The 17,562-nt window shown below is 42.5% G+C and overlaps 1 protein-coding gene across 7 annotated transcripts in view; it reads right to left on the reverse strand.

Moving 5' to 3' along the window:
• The window catches only part of ANO1 (anoctamin 1), a 45,629-nt gene that overhangs the window by 24,383 nt on the left and 3,684 nt on the right, over nucleotides 1-17,562 (reverse strand). For 4 of the 7 annotated variants that reach the window (XM_075712154.1, XM_075712153.1, XM_075712155.1 and 1 more), the window contains exons 2-9: nucleotides 17,069-17,395; nucleotides 14,723-14,821; nucleotides 13,013-13,164; nucleotides 11,684-11,738; nucleotides 8,800-8,851; nucleotides 5,487-5,542; nucleotides 3,923-3,964; nucleotides 320-384 (exon numbers count right to left, since the gene is read on the reverse strand). In XM_075712154.1, coding sequence (XP_075568269.1) covers nucleotides 320-384; nucleotides 3,923-3,964; nucleotides 5,487-5,542; nucleotides 8,800-8,851; nucleotides 11,684-11,738; nucleotides 13,013-13,164; nucleotides 14,723-14,821; nucleotides 17,069-17,395 — 848 coding nt within the window. Of the gene's footprint in view, nucleotides 1-319; nucleotides 385-3,922; nucleotides 3,965-5,486; nucleotides 5,543-6,041; nucleotides 6,108-8,799; nucleotides 8,852-11,683; nucleotides 11,739-13,012; nucleotides 13,165-14,722; nucleotides 14,822-17,068; nucleotides 17,396-17,562 lie in introns of all 7 variants that reach the window. The other 3 variants (XM_075712157.1, XM_075712152.1, XM_075712156.1) reach the window with 2 other exon arrangements.

Consider the following 17,562-nt stretch of genomic DNA (forward strand, 5'->3'; position numbering starts at 1 on the left):
AAATTGGTGTCTTTGGATCTTCTGTGAGCAAATCCTCTTAAAAAAGCAACTCATTTTCTTCAGAGAGTCTCAGCTCTCACCACGAGCAAGCAAAATTCATTAAACAGATGTCCCCTGCAAGCTTTCACACTAGGTGGGATACATCCGCGTGTTCTAAACCCACAGAAAACTCCTTTTCCCCCAGGGAACCCTCCATTCTCCGGAGTCGTCCGGGGTGGCACCGAGGACAGTATCCCCGCAGGGACACCCGCCCGAGCATCGCTGTGCACAGCTTCAGCGCTGCCCCGTGGAAACACGACGTGAAGGGCTGAGCTCTCACCTCACCAGGTCAATTGGCTGGTATTTATAAAAGACTCCATAGCTCGCCCACTCCTCACACAGGAGCTGTAAAACAGAAAGGCAAGGCGAAAGCTAAAGCACCACATACATGAGCGTTTTCTCCTTTGGTCCCAGCCAACTACAGAGCTCACGCTGTGGATCTGGTCTCACCGCTTCGCGGTTTCAACACGTAATCTGCCAATACATGCAGTCTGCATTAAGTATTAAAAACAAATTTGATGATTTGGCATGCTATAACACAATGATGAATTCTAGTACGTTAAAAGGCTCTTCAGCAACTGGACTGATGGATAACTATAGCAGGGACAGGGAGAGTAGTCCTGATTTTATGAGCCATAGGAGGTATCTACTAGAATGGATGTGAAAGATTAATATGCTTTGACTTACAAGACAGAAAAAACCTAGAATAAACTGGTTTGTTTTCACTGTACAAACTATAATATTCAACATCCATCAAGAGGTGCTGTGCAGAGGTGCCTCAAAGGCTCCATTTAAGAGTTTTACGGCTTTAAACTAAAAGAACACGATGATTTCCACTCATCCTTTTGGTTAGGATACGGGCCAAGGAAAACAACGATCCCCATTAGTGATTTATAAAATTGAATCCCTCACAAAAATAGGTTCCTCTGAGACCTTCAACTTATCCTTTACTTTGTAAAATATATAAATAGCGCTTCTCAGATCTGATTTTTTTCTTAATTCAGTCCAGCTAACAGAGTGAACAAGAAGGCAGTGTGCGTACAAAAATACTGGAGAAGACAAAGTACGCTCGCTGGCCACCCAGCCATCACCTCCTCTGCGGGGCAAGGGGAAGAGAAGCTTTACAGCTGCTGGTGAAGTCAGGACTCCCTTTACTGCCTCTCTCCCTGCTTCAACCCAGCGGCATGGACTTGGTAGCAGGGTGTTCCTGGACCAACTACTGATATTTCAAGGAGATGCTTTGATGGTCACTTCTGCTTTCATTGATTCATCTGGCAATGACATTCATCTTTTTCCTTTTTCCTCTTCTACCGCTCTCTCAAATGTAAGAGCATGAACTGATTACTGCAGAGATATTTCTTTTCGTTAAACATTGGGTAAAAAAGGAAAAAAAAAAAAAAGGCAGAAAATTTCAGAGCTCAGTTACACAAACCTCTGTCGGCGGGCGAGGGCTGCACAACCAGCTAAGCGGTGGAAGAAACTGCAACTGCAACCAGTTGTTGTCACAGGGGGAACAACATCATTATCTTGTTCATAGAAGAACAGACCGAACAGGATGTTATTGCTCAAATCTGTAGGCTATTTTATCATGAGAAACTTGACAGATGTCAGCCTCCTACATCCCTCCAGTGAAATGCGGCAAAGCCAGGGAGGGCAGACTGGCAGCCCGCTGCTGCCCGTACCCATTCCTACTTCTGGCATTTTATCCCAGAGAAGTCACACAGTGAAGAGCGTTTCTAGAGCAGTTTTGCAATTCTCCTGCCAAATCATTAACGCAAACTTTCCAAGCTGAACTGCTGTACTTCTCCTGCAAATGGTTCGAGTCATTCAGAAAATACAACTTCTTTACTTTTACAGAAATACAACATCAACACTGTAAGTGGACTGTAGATTTTCCGCTCCGCAATGCAAAATCATTAATCTTTATTAGTTTCCTTGCAATCGTACAAGCAGAAGCTGAAACCTAAACGCAGGCCTTTATTAAATAAACAGCAACATTCTTGCAAATTTTATTTTTATTCTGCTTTAGGGTTCTTTCAACCATGTCGTCCAAAAGTTTAAGGCCAGCTGCCTATGTCTGGGAGACAATGATCTGGGACACCTCAACATCCATGTGCAATAGCTAAGACCCTTCCTTTTACTATTTTTTTTTACTTCATTTTTACAAGCTGAGTTTGTGCTGGAAATTACCAGATTCCTTTTCTGTGGTCTAAGCTGGTCAGGCATATCAGGAAAATACTAAACTAAGGAGATTTTGCATCAGTGCCATATTTCAGTTTTGTACAATGCTGCAAACCAAATCTGCGCCTAAAGTACAAATGAATTATCTCATTTATCCTGACATTTATCAGCCTCATATTCAAAGCACAGCTTCAAAGACATGATTAGAGGAGATCAGCGCACTAGCCCTAAATATTTACTTCATTTCTATGCCTCAAATCTTTAATTTTGTTGTTAAAAAAGGCACAAGCCTGGCCTAGCACTGGATTAGATTAAAGAACGCTTCAAGGAACCAGAAGAGACATGCCAAAACACACCAAAAGATTATTTGAGGGAACTGGAAGTCAAAAGCCAAGGCAAACATTTCCAAACACACAGTGAACTTGTGAAATGAGTGAATTTGTGAGGTTTGAAAAGTTAGTAATAAAGATGATAATCCAGACACTTTGAGAAAACATAGACTTTCACCCTATCTTTGGTTGAGCAACGTGTTGCTTAATAATGAAATGACAGGTATGTGGTATTTTTAACACAAATCAATAGACGGGGGGAAATAACAGTCACTGTCTTTTGATGAGCCATTTGCACTTTAAGGCCCAGCAGACCTTTAATTTTGGGTACCTATTTTTATATGACCAACCTAAAGGGCTTTAGATCTGCTTTTCCTATGACCTGAACGTCCACAGCTTTTCTTTGGAGACGTGACCATGAAACAAACTGGAAAGGCAAACTTTCAAGTCTGAAAGCCCAACATACACAGCACCCAAATGCGTGGGTACTCTCAGCTCCTCCTGAGAGAACAGGTCGTAACCTCTCTACTTCAGTTTTTGTCTGATACACAGGAAAAAAGCCTATCTTCTTTAGAGAAGCATGGCTGGGAGTATGTAGTAAATGAGCTCTGAATTTAAGAAATCAACATTTCTGCAAAGGGCGAAACATTTGCTTTTTCTTATGCAAAGTATTTCCTTAGAATAATTCCTACTCGTTTTACTACAATGAACAAATGTCTTTCAGTATACAGACAATAAAAACACAATTTAAACCACAGACTTATGCAAGAAGTGAGGCACTGCATCAGTATACATCCACAGGGCAGTTTCTGGCTGAACAGCGCACGTTAAAGCTTTGCTGTGAATGTCTCATTTCTGATAACTATTCAATCTTCATCTTTCCCAATAACTTTTATGCTTCTGTTTCCAAGTGCCTCCCTCCTCCCCACCAGTTCTGATCCTGACACTCGAGATCAGCAGCACGCTAAGTCAGCAGAGGTTGCAGTGCTGAGACTGGAGCTCACTGTGGAATGAAGCAGGATTTATGTCAGATACGGATACCAGAACGTGACTGAGCATATTCTCATCAGAGCTGGCCTGAAATGACATCATCTGAACATCAGGAGAAGTTATAGGTAAACGCTGTCGATACTCTTACCAGCGTGGCAAGAAATGTATCATTATCGAGCTTGGTAATTTATACGTATCCATACTGCATTCCACATTCGGGCAAATTTAGACACTGGAAAGTACTTCTGTACTTCTACTGCTTGGTATTTAGTGCCTTTTTGCGGTATTTTCTGTGAAATCTTGGCAAGCATCCAGATTCCAACAGGTGACTCTTCAGGCTGGGACTCTTGCAAATACGTTAAACCCCCTTTATATCAACTTACTTTTCTGTCATTAGGTTCAACGTTTTCACCTTCATAGTCACCCTTTAAAAAAAGAAAATCTGCGTCATTCAGTGAGTCGCGCCCAGAGCTGCTATGCATCTTGCATACCCATCCATCCCACTCACTTAATGCATCAAAAACAGAAAAAGCAATCTGTAAAATAATGCTGTATTTTAGGAGTTCATTTGTCATAGCACACTTTGTCTTCTGTCATCAGGCACATTAAGAAAGAGTAATAATGTCTGTCACCAGGGAAAAAGGAATGAATAAGTGATAAAGGTGGCCTAAAAATGTCAAGGGAAAGGATGCGGTATTGCCACGGTCTTTGGGGTTCAGCTCAGTCCACTTGAAAGAGAGGAGACCAGCTGAGAGAGCTGATCCCTATCCAGACTCTCCAAACACTCAGGGCTGATTAGATTTGAGGTTTTAATTCGGAGCTATTTTAAAATACGATAAAGGAGTAAACTAAGACAATAAATAACTTACACACAAGACTATCAGTAGCTGTCTAAAGATGTGAGACAAGTACACGCAGAGAAGTTTATTTAACCTTTCTGGATTTCTAAGCGATATCGCTTAGTTTAAGAGTGCCTGACATTTATGATAAACATCAGGCAGATAAAGAGGCTCTTCTGGTCTCAGTTACACCGAGATAACACGCTCGCGGTCCCATGGAAAACCAGCGTGAGTGAGGGGGGCAGAAAACTAGGAAGACACGCTTCATCTTCACATCCCATGCTGGAAAACCAGCACCAGGCTTGACAGCCCTTGTACGCTCACACAGCCAGTACATCGTGAGCAGCACGACTGCCACATCCCCTTGACATCTGTCAAGCCTTTCTGAAAGGGTCTAGTTAAGAGCGTGTGTTTGTCAGTTCTAGCCGTGCCTAAATAAAAATGTCATCGGCATCCAACTGCTGTGCACCTCTGGCAGGATGGGGATCCCCAGCTCGGGTGTGAGTGCCACCAAAATTCCCTACCTCTCTCTAATCCTCTTGACAAACACACTCTTGACATCCTACTGAACAGCTCAGAAGCAGATTCCATCAGTAAGGTCATCTGCAGTCACATCCAGTCCCATGAAGTGAGTCACTTCAAATTCTTGCTTATGGTTTTTCCTCCAGTGGCAACCGATCGCACGGACACGCAGCCACTGCCGTCTCCGCACGTGCAAGGGGGATGCCAGGGAGATGTGGATGAGGGAACCAGCCGCTTGGTGCCCCAGGAATAAATACTTTTCCTAGCACTGATGCCAGGGACCTCCAGAGCAGAAGGTCAGAAAGTGACAGAAGCATTTCATTTGCTAAGCCACCAAAACAACTCTTCTAATGTTACGTTCAAATGTCACTTAGAATCATCAAAGGTAGAACAGAGGTGGGGAGTTCATTAAAAGCGAGCAGAGCGATGGAAACAACCCGCAGTAGTTACCGCAATCGTGATACAAGGGAGCAGGAAGTCAGGATCCAAACACTCATGTTTGGGATGATGCCATTAATACATAACACATTAAGGATTTCTTGGTGTCGGATAGTAGACATGTAAACTATATTCCAAGATCACTTACATCATGCAAAGGATATGCAGCACTGTAAACTCCATTGGCAAGCAGACTGGTGATCCCTTGAAAAATAGAGACATAATAGTTATTTACAATTTCTAGGTTAGACAGTCTCACTTTATCATCCTTCCTGGAGATTTCCCTCAAAATAACAGTCATTTGGTCAGATAATGATTTTTTCTGCCATCTCATTCCTTTCCATGTAGTTTCATTTTTAATCATATAGGTTATTAAACATGACTCATTTTATGAAATGGAAAACTGCAGAGAGCAAGAGGAAGTCATATATATTTGAGAATCAAGAATTAGAAGCCAATGACTTGAAATTAGTCATTAAAATAAATTACATTTTCTGAAAAGTCAGTTTGATTTAAGGGCAAGCCTGCAGATTTGAAAGTGTGTAGCAGAAGGCTCGATCACAAGAAGAATATGGCTGGAATTGATGGCATACGGGAACACGCATACGCACACATCATCCACACAAAGTTTTGAATTTAGATTTCAGATTGATTAGAGAAATTGTAGGGAAAGCCTTTGCGAAGACCTTGGCGTAATACTTACCATATTTACCACATTTTCGTCTTTTATTTAAAAGGGTAGTTTCCTTCTTTCTTCCCTCTCCTTTCCCTGTTTACACATCCGTTTATTAGTGACATGCATGAGGCTGAAAGCAATTAATGCTTCATCTATATAATGTATGCGGCATAAGGGACTTTGAGGAGTCCTGCCTTCCCAGGTGTGGTATTGCTCCTTAACTTGGGGCCAGAGTACGGGTGGGTGGGGAGGAGTTAACGTGTAAGTTTGGTGAGGGGGTCTTCGACACTGCAGCTCGCTGCACCATTCCCAAAGGTCCTCGGCTGGACCTGAACCTTTGAGGGCTGTAGAACATTACTATCTAATGTTCTTGCTGCAGCTGCTGGCATTAATATAGCTTCTTCCAATTATGGAGTATTACCCATGTCTGAAGGTGTCGTGTTATCCATGAAGATACATTTGGGGATTCAACGAACCAGTCTTGGATGCTGAGTCAGACCTAAGTCAAGTACATGTCTTTCTGCAAGGCTAAGCTGATTAATGCCAATTGAAAAAAAAAAAAAAAAAACAAAAACAACCAGCCCAAATCTGGCCACTGGCATCGTGGAGAATTTAAAAGGACTTAGAAAAAGAAAAGAAAAATTATGTGCTACAGTGTGCTCCATGTTGCCCATCAGTTCACTGCTAACAGAAGAGTGTGGGGCTGGATCTGAAGGAACAACAACTGTGAACCAGGGAACAGCTCACCGTAGGTTCACCAAGACATTTTTGATTGTTCTTGAAATGAGAATTTTTCAGGTTCATTAACATTTTTGAGATACTAATCACCTGCTGGAGGATCTGCTCCAGGAGTGCTCAGTATCCTGCAGTATAATTAATTTTCAAAGTCCTATTTAACATTATACAGTACTATGAATTGTCTGCAAATGTTTCCATGCTTCTGGCAGAAACAACTAGTGAGCAGATAAATTATTTTTCTAGGGCTGTGCGACCGACCAAAGAGCTACATGGTACCCTTCTACATGTCAATACGTAACAATAAGACAGATTCATATTTTCGCAAATTTGCAAAATAAATAACAAAGACCGCAGTGTTTGCTGGGCAGCTGCCTTTTTCCTGCTGGGCACAAATGTTGCAGCATTATCTGTGTTTGCTCAAATCTGTTTGCAACCTTTGCTGGGTTGTAACCCAGCATTCCAGCGCTGGAACACAAAGGACCCGATTGAGTTATGCTGAGTATACCCATGGACAGGCTGGCCTAATGACATTTTTATTAGGTATACTGTGTGACCTTGCCAGTCTCAGGTAGAAGAACGATCCAGGAATAACTAACACTTCTCTTTCCTTTAGCCTCTGCCCTATTCAACTAATCTCTAATGTGTTTCCCATTTCTGGACCGAAAAAAAAAAGAAAGAGAAAAAAAAAAAAAAATCAAGTGAGTAACCAACTCCAAGGCAAGAATTCAAACTGAGCTGTATGACCTTCCCCTTTCAAGAGTGCAAATACGTAATTTCTAATGAAAATGATCCAGCACCAGACTCAAAAAGGGTCCTGAAAGTCACAGATTAATTTGGAATTCCCATGCTACAGGGAAACAGTACGTCTGTTAATACTGGCTGAATACCAAAATTTAGTGTATATAAGGACTCAGCAATTGTACCCTGTATGTTGTAACTTCAACAGAAAAGTCAAAGCATGGAGATAATTTCTGGCATAATTATTCTTCTATTATTTGATGTATTTCTAAGCAGCTGACGGGTCAATATTGAACAGAACTACCTGTAATTCAAGTTCCCATTGTTTTGTTTAACTGCTTGTAGGCGAATAAATGCTATAACACATTCCAACAGTTATCAAACATTTTCTCCCAAACTCATGTACTTTTCTCATCCAAATTTGTTTCTGTTGGTTGTCTGTTAAGAAGCTTGGATATGAGGGAATTCAGCCTTCCACCTTATATAATTCGGTTTACCATTAACTGTTCGTTAACTTTGGCCCCACAGTCAAGTATATACCTATATATTACATTACGTATAAAATAAAGTATATAACAGCTGAACAGGAAAAGCTGCCAACAAATCTTTAGGGTGACCTGATTTGCAATTCATGTTTACCTGTACTATGAATTTAGTTCTCAGAGCACAAGCCCTAAGGCTGAAATCCTAAAACTACTGGCCGTGGCAGTGCAAACTGCACACCCACTGAGTGGCAACAACTGTTTTGAGGGCTGAGAGCTGGGCCAGCTTTCAGTGCGTGCCTTAGTCCTTGGCCACTCCGCCGGGTTAATCTCCGTTCCACTTAGGACAGTGTTTTGGGCAGTCATCAGTTACGACCATTTCACTCCAGTCATTGAAAAGCCATCCCATCATAAAAACGTGAGGCTACTACTTAAAAGGAATGGGTCAATCCATAGACTTTCACTGCGGTTACTGAAATTCGTGGTAATACCCTCATCCACTTCAGTGAGTGTAAAACTGAACCAACGCAGAGCACGTGTTATCCGCCGGTTTGTATCACATCCAGTCCTGCTGCAAAGGACCTAACGTCTGCAGGGGCTATATGCTCACTTACCATTTAATTTAGAGTCAAATCTATAAATTCACATTTGAAAAAATTCCAAACAGCTACATTAATTAAACTAAATTTCCAAATAAAACAATTATATGCACATACATCCAATTAGAGAGCGGGGGAAAAACCTAAACTCCGCAGCCAGTTACAACTTGCAATTATTTTCAATACCTGAAAATTATATCGAACTTAAAGCTAAATAAAGTTCCTTACCCATGCTATATTTTGCTTTGGTACATGTCGTTCTTTTCAATATTTCATAAACCTACAGAAGTAAAATAAAAGAAAGGGAAGGGTTACTTTAGATACTGCCAGTGAAAAGCACAATCTCTTGTGTGTACAGCTCAAATATTGGCAAAACCAGGATGTCGATGAAGTCGTCATTCTTTAATAAAAGTCATGGTGTTCAGGAGAGCAGGGCTTAAGGATTTCCACGCCGAGTTATCTGTACAAGAGAGAAAGGCTTAACTAAATAGCCAGCTACCAAGAGAATTGATCAGGGGCAACGGGGTTACGTTTAGCCGCTCGCACAACAGAAGCGCTATTTTTGCTGATGTCGGACATCGACCAAAGAGCAGAAGCCCTCTTCTACCCGGCCTCGGTGGCGTGCCGGGCCAGCTCGGCCCTCGCCTCCGTAGCGCAAGCTGGCTTCACCCCACGGACTTCAGCAGAGCTTCGGGCTCAAAACGCGTACGCAGCCATTTATCGGAAACGGGACTAACACACACAGGCTGACCTTAGCATTTCTGAGCTCGCGTGACCTCCGTGGCGAACCAGATGTATTTATTTTACAATTTTTTGTCAAATGTATTGCCAAATAACCTTTGCACATCTCACCGCGCCGCCCGAGCGGTCAAGCTTTCGCGCCGCGCCGCTCCCATGCAGCGATGCGCTTGGGCAAGGCAAGCACTCGGCTGGCAGGGGAGCGGGCAGCAGAGGAAAACCACAGGCAAAAGCTCCTGCTGCCCATGGCCTGGCTTGTCTGGGGCGTTATGGACCGGTTCCCTGGGGATGCTGGCTAATCCGTGTGCGAACTCGGCTGCCGCTTGCCCAATTCCCGGAGGGAAGCGAGCGAGGGCATAGGAGGCAAGCCCTGCAGCTCATCTGCCTGTTGTTGTCTTCTAACTCCAGTGAGTTAAAGGGCTGCCACAGAGAGGTTCCCAGTTCTGTAATGTTGGGCTTTTTTAAAAATAAGTAAAAGGTCTTTGGCTTAGTTTCTATTCATCAAAGATTCACAGGGAGTGACTAGATTCCTGTTCATTCTGCAGTAGGCGGAAGGGTCAATATTTGCTCTATGGTTTAAAAATACATATGAGAGAGGCAGCAGAGAACTTTAAGAAAGAAGAATACAAAGAGAAATGCACGCAGGATAAAACGATGCTGGGAAGCATTCGATGTCTTTTATTACTGGGTGATTTACAGGGATTTCAAACAAAGCAACATACTACCAGCATTATTGTTATATGCCCGATGTTCCTGGAGGGTTTAAAAAAACCCCATCCCTCCTCTTCCTCCCAGCTTCTGCTATGAGCTCCTTTTGTTTCAGGCAATTTTTCAGTTAGTCTTGCTCACCCTCTTGTCCTACGGTGCCTTTTTGCTTTGCTACCTTTCTCAGCCAGCTTGTTGTCGTGAATTTTAACTCTTCATTTGCTCCCTTAAGTTTCTTGTACGTACGAGTTTTTTTTTACTGTATACCTGTAAGAGCAAGTCTACAAACAAAAGCTATGCTTTTTTTTTTTCAATCTCAAATGAGATGTTTTATCGTTAATAAACCAATTCAGTGTTTGTCTTTTTCTTTTCCATTTCTGTGCTGCTGCATGTGCCTTCCCTGGTCAAACTCACCTAGCCCTGATAACCTGCGCTCACATCAAATCAGCGCACTTCAGGCTACAGGGGAACTACAGCATGGGGTCTGCACACTGGAATTTCAAAGCAGGAAAGGGAAGTTAGATATCTTATGCCCCTTATCACCGTGGCAATAAAAGACAGCTATAATTGCGATATAAGCTCTTTTTGAAACCACTTATCATCCAAAAGGCTAATGTTAAATATAAGATAAAAGCACACTCACAGTCACATTCCAACACACCGATTAGCAGCAGTGGAATGGGGCAAAGAGTCCACATTATACTTGGAAAAGTGTTGCAGCAAGGGCTGCTTGGCATGGTCCCTTCCAACTGCCCTGGATGTCACATGAGCTGTCTTTTCAATTCCCCCTCAGCGGCTATAAAGGAGCCTACACCTTCTCCTCCGCTCTATTTTATATTCTGTAAGTCACAAGGAAGCACTTAAATGTAGTTTGTGATATTGCATTCCTGTATTAGGCTTCATTTCTGCAAGGGAACTGCGGAAGTTTAATTATGAGAGGAAAACTCCCATGCTAGCACTGAAGGGCCACAGAAAATCTCCAAAACGAAGGCAGGAATGGCTCAGCCCAATCCCAGCGCTGCGTATGTGTACATCACGCTTCCCAGCGTAACAGAGGTGAACAGATGCATACACAATCAGAACAAGGTGCAATTTTCTGTCCCTGTTGCATTTGCTTCATGTAAACTTTAATGCTAAATAAACATCACAAGTAATTCTAGATAAGAAGAATAAACCTCAACACCATTCTAGAGAATTGCCCCCCAAACTGGAAATAATATTCCCTGTAAATACCTGGCTGCTTCAGTGGAATTTGTCTTGGGAGATTTCCCAGCATTTTATAAAAAGAGCAATGTATAGTTACAAAAAGGTAAAGGAGTCACAGTGGTGCAGGGAGCTGGTGGCAGAACCAGCAGTAGAATCTGAATGTATTCCTTTCTGGTGATATGTCTACTAAGAAACTATGTCCCAGATTAACTCTGAACTAGAAAGAAGATCTAAATTATTTTCCAAAAGGCAGCAACCTGTTAGCATCAAAGACTATTCATTACATAAGCTAAAGCTGGAACTGCTTTATTTATATTTTCAGTAACTGATGTCACAGGCGATCCCTGGTATTGGGTTAAGAAAGGCAAACTGGCAGCAGGCATCATACTAAAGCTGGCGAAGGGGCTATTAACACCATGACTAAGGCACTATCCACCATAAATTATTTATATACAGTACTTACTATAGTGCTTCTCGTTTTGCTGTCAAAGAAGGAATCTCTGTCAGACAAATCAAATCTGTTAAAAGATTAGGAGGAAGCGCATTAGGTTAAAAAAAAAAAGCAAGCCAGTAATTTCCTGCTATTGTTGACCCCTTCAATATTTTCATTTCTCCTGGGGCTCTCTCATAGCTAACATTAAAGAATAGCTTGTAGAAACCTCATTAAAAAACAAAGTCCATCCCAACTCTCATATTTGCAAGAGGCCACTTTTATGTTTCACTGGTTTTATATATTTACGGGTTTGTCTGCACAAAAGAGACCGTTGATGCTCATTTAAGTTGAATTCCTGACCACTGCTGGCCTTGAATCTCCCCTAACAATCTTTACCTTTTGTGTGTCCCTTAAACCCTGTGAGGCCACTCTTGCCTCCCTCCATCCACGCCTAAGCTAAGGAGCATCTTTTGGGCTTTCTCTGAGCCCACAAGCTACTCTGCTGTAGGAACATCCCACATGCAAATAAATATAGAAATACATTTCCTGCAAGACCAAGAACATGTCAAATGTCACATACATTGACTGGCCCAACTAACATACACAACTCCATCAGTGTTCCGCATCCCTTGATTAAAAACTAAAAACCCTGTATGCAGAGTGAAGAAATCCTGCCCTAGGACTGTTACTTGTTCCAGCTGGCACATACATAAACACAGCCTTCAAAGCTTCTCCTCTGGGATGCTGGCCAAGGAAGAGCAGCAGCAAAGCAATCCAGGGCAGTCAAAACTTTGGCTGGGCCCCACCGTATGATTTTTTTTCCTACACCCACGTTTACAGCTATTCTTACTGATCTGAAATCGATGGCAAAGCTACCACGGACTTCATAGCATTTCAAAGTCAAGGCCTGGTTGGCAGCACATGTGTAAAGCTGCCCATACCGGACGAATGAAATTAATCTAAAATTTATCAGCCCACATCTCTGGCTGCAAATTTTACCGAGCATTTTATTTTATATGGAAAAGAAACTGTTGTAAACCACACTGGTTTACAAAAACCAAATCTTGCTTGGCAGTCTAACAGTTGATGTGTATAGTTATATAGATATGTCTTATATACCACAACAGCAGCACAGAGATTTCACAGAGGGGCTCTACAAAGCCTCACTCCTCAACAGTGAGGGGGAAGAGAAAAAAAAACAAACAGAAAAGTAAATTTACCGCAAAATGGAAATATTCTTTACAGTAATCACTAACAAAGTGTTGGCGCTCATTTTCCCTTTCACGTTTTGGTGCCGCAGCTGCTATCAGGAAGGCTGGAACCTGTTGACGTGCACATTTACAGAAAGCTTTCACTTACAGGTGCTGTTTCTCTCTGGAGAAGGGGTAGGAGAGGCGCTTCACCGTCTGAGGTTTGTGTTCTGCTACTTTTGGCTGGATGGGCTCTGTTATTTTTTGAATTACAGAATTAATCTTTTTCAGAAGACCATGGGTCTGATTGATCTGGTACATCTGAGTGGGCAAAGAGAACAACGGTAAAAGGTTATTGCTTTTTGGTTATCCAGAAGAGGGTGAACTGTAAGGAATAAACCATCAATTAAGTAAACACATCAGAATAAACTGTCAAGGAGTATAGCTGACCTTCTTGAAAACATTCAAAACACATAGATGGATGGGAAAGTCAAACCAAGGCAAGCAGAGGAAGCCTATTGCTTTTCCTCTGAGCCAGAGCACGGCCGGTGTTTGACTCCAAATAATCAGGCTGGGGTGTTCAGCAGAGAGATACTCGGCGCTGGCTCCTGAGGCACCCGCGCCTCTGGCATTTACTATTTTCTTGGTGCAATGGGGCAAAGAAATGAAGGAGCTATGGAGCCCCTGTGCAAAACAACAGAAGGGTTCTCCTCTCCCAGGGGACTTTCCTGGGAATATTGTGCGGGTTTCAGGAGTTTCCCCTCTTCCATATAAAGGAACCAAAATATCTTGAATTGTCGATTGCAGTTCCGTAGCACTAAACGCAGGAGTTGTGTTAGCAGCTCACAAAAGAGGATTACAGGCTTCCCTCTCTGAGCCACAAAAACTATGTGCAGATGCAGGGCAGGGCTCCCACCGCAGAAGATGCTCGGCTGGAAATAAGGCTTTAGGGGTCTGAGGGTGTTCTCAGGCACATCGCTTCTCCCGGGCAACGCCTGCAGGCTTAGGTGGCTTCTTTCACACAAAAAAAAACCCCACAAAATGCCCACCCTAACTTTTCTTTTATGCCAAAGCAGCTTTAATCGCAGGATCACAACAGACTTTTTTTATCTAATTGTGCTTCTGATGGAAATTGGTGGTAAGTGAGGCAATAATGGGGATTAATATGAAATCCAAACTAAAAGTGTGGTTTTATTGTTGTAATAAATGACACTGGGCTTTGAGACTGTCTCTTGCTCCATTATAGACTTCCCTCTGCAGTCTGGGACGTGCACTTAGTATGTGTTTAAATATTAATCCACCTCTAAGCTATGCTCACTGAACAGGTAGCTATCTATCACAGATGATTTAGAATTGATGAAAATATACTGCCATTTCTTTAATGATATTTCAAATGTTCTGAAAGGTAATTTATTTTGTGGCAGAGTAGTCCCAGCTCCTGCAAATATAACTAACGATGTATACGAAGAGTCACGAAACCCAGCGAGACTACTGCACAACAATTGTTACTCTTATGTTCATTTTTAGCAGTCTAGCATTCCGGGTGAGAAAATAACCTCCAAAATGCACACATAAATTTCATCAGCAATTGCAACCTCTTCTTTTAAAACACGCTGAGAGGATGAGGCATTGTATGAAATCACTTGCATCGCGTACAGATAGCGGTAGCGGCTGGGAATTCTTGATTTCCATTCCTCCTTCCAGTTATTCTCTCTGCTGTCCCAAGCAAGCAAGTTTGTGACTCTCATTTTCTGTACAGATTAGTTCACTATTTTAAAAATGCTTGTCGGAAAAAAAGTCTACATTTGTAAGGTGCTCAGAGATAAGCGTATGTTTAAACTATGCCTTCCAGAGGGAAAAAAGGAAAATCGGGACTCACCTTTTTTGTGGGCATCTTGAGCTTAAGAAATTCTGCCTCTCGACACAATACATTCCACGGCGCGTGTATTTTTACAAATCCAACCCCATGGATTTTAGTCTTTAAAAAAAGGCAAGAGAAAAGGTTACTGATGAGAGGAAAGCAAGTATTTTTCCCCTTGCGTTTCCTACGTGTTTAAGGGACAGTCTATTACCGCCAACACGCTACATCTCATTTGAGACAGCTAGCTCCTAACAACAGGACAATCACTGAACACCTCGCTGTGCTGAGCTGCTATAAAATGTGACGCAAAAATGCTATTGTCTTCCAGAACAATTACCACGAGGTTAAACAGATAAAAATTGTTTGGGAAATAAAAGCTAATGACTATGGACACAAATACAGACTAAGCCAGTTAAATCTGAAGCGCAGGCATCCAGCCAAATGCTGTGATTTTGTGAGTGCATTGTAATTAATGGAGCTGCCTCCGAAGAGCGGCTCGGTATCTCAAAGGACCAGAACTGCAGTAAGAACGAAGCAGCCTCAGATACAGATATGAGTATCTACGTTAAAACACTACGCGTTTTAATTAGGAAAACTACTAGGAAGAATTCAACAAAACAAAAGGGGGGGGGGGGGAAGATAAAGGTTAATGGTAATATTAGCGGTGTGCTTGTATCCCGCCGGTTCTCTGAGCGCTGTTCTAGCTGGCTGAACACGGGGGTTCGCTTCTGGCACTCCCACATACACCCATATTTACTCCCACGGGAGTAAGCATTTCAAAGCCATTGGACAAATGATATCAAACAAGCAGGCATTCAGCAAACAGAAGAGAAAGAAACTTTAATGGATCTTTCTAATCTTGCTGCTGCGTCAGCTCAGGCAGTTATTATAATAACTAGCTTGCACGCAGCTTTATTCTGCACTGGCTTTCTAAAAATTGGTTACTCAGGGGAGGTAAATAACTGCCAGCCTTCCAATAAGGCACGGCTTCCAAACCCCCTTTGAATTTACTTTCTTGAAGAGAGCTTAAGTGACTTAGTAAACATCATCTGTTTAGGGAACCTTTGCTCTTTTTGCAGTTAGTGAAGCCTCCAGTGCACCTTCGTGGCACGCTTTTCAAGCCCAAGTGATTGCAGGTTTTTCCCCCTACACTGATGTGCTGGATATGGAAGCTGATGTAAATCCCTGTGGCTTGCTTTCATCTCTGTGCGTTCCTGATCTGGTTGGTATCTTGTAGTGAAAGGACGGGGTTCTGTCTCTTTTACGGTGTCCTGGCTTGAACCCTGAGCCCTTCTGCGTGGTTTGAAATGATATCACATGTCACAGGTGGGGACCTCCCATCTCGCAAAGGATTTAAATATCTATGACTTGGCACAGGCAAGCTTCCAGTTCACTACAACAACTTGGAATTTTGACGGAAAGCAAGTCTTATTTTCACCTGGGGGACAGAGAAGTGAAAGGGGTTTTTGCATTATACCATGCAAAATATGTATTTTATTTTGAGAGATATATATATCATTATGTACATGCCTGTGAATAATAGGTGGCAGAGTTTTTTTTTTAACACTCTGATCACGGGTCTAGATGTTTAATCTCAACTTTCAGATCCTGTAAATAAAACCAGCATAAATGTTTGCCCTCTCTCACAGGAGTTTCAGGCATATTGGTTGGATCAGTTAATTGTAATAGCTTTCTTTGAAATTAATACGGCTGTGCTTATTTCTACTAATCACACACTGGCAGTACTTCACACACATCATTTTTTATATAGTCTAATGGTCTTTTAATAGAATATACTGTTTTCAGGGTACAGGTGAAAGGCGTTACAAGCTGTACTGTTCATGTCTAAGAATGGAAAGAGCAAACTGTAATACAGACCCACGTGCTCGAGCTAGAGCATGTACCAGAACCTCCTGAACAAATTTAATTCTCTTAAAGTCTATACTGAGGTATAAAAATGTCACTGTCTGTATCAGGTATTTTTCATCAGAACTGGAATCACCAGTGGATCCAAACCACAGCATACTGAAAACCCACCAAACTGGGATTAGTGTTCAGAGCAATTTAAGCCTCACGTCTAGATACAAGCTGTGTTGCAATACTGGATGTGCCTGCCACGAGTCCTGGCCAAGAAAAGTAAGAAACTTTACCTCACCGGGGCATTAACAACACTGCAGCCCGTCCCTGTGAGACAAATTAAATCGGTGGGCAAGGATGGCGCTGCCAGAACCGAAATAAAATTCTGGAAGAGTTGAGCTTGTGTAACCTTGATCAGAGCCAGGTTCACTGGAACGGCTCAGCATCTCCCAGGATTCCACCACCAGTTATCCTCCTTATCTTGAACTGTTTGAAATGGCTCCTTACATCCTCATCGCGTTCCAGTTCCAGACCAGCCTCCACGAGGTTCCCTTCATACTCCTCCCTGCGAAACCTCTTGTCGTCTTCGTGGTAATCCACATGAGGTTCACTTTCCCCCATTTCCAGCTGCACTCCCTTCCCGGGAAGTGGCTGGTCCTGCTTGGTGCTTCGGGCACTTGAATCATTGTGATGAACTCTCCTGGTGAGGGTCTTCACTGCTGAGGACTTCTTGTAATGATAAACTAGGATGTAGTCTACTTTTCTCTTGCCATCTCTGAAGTAGAGTCCATATTTGCAGTCAGCATCTGGATTTTTGGATAGGGAATTTAATAACTGGAAGCAGGGAATGGGGGTGTGGAGAAGAAGGAAAGAGGAGAAGAATAATCAGTACCCACACTAACAGGGACACCAGACAGACCATATCCTTGTATCAAGGACCGCTTGCCTGGAGCACACAATGACCCATCTTCAAACAGCACACAGGCGGGAGGAGCCCCCAC

Source organism: Pelecanus crispus, chromosome 6, assembly GCF_030463565.1.
Source record: "Pelecanus crispus isolate bPelCri1 chromosome 6, bPelCri1.pri, whole genome shotgun sequence".
Classification (NCBI taxonomy): domain Eukaryota; kingdom Metazoa; phylum Chordata; class Aves; order Pelecaniformes; family Pelecanidae; genus Pelecanus; species Pelecanus crispus.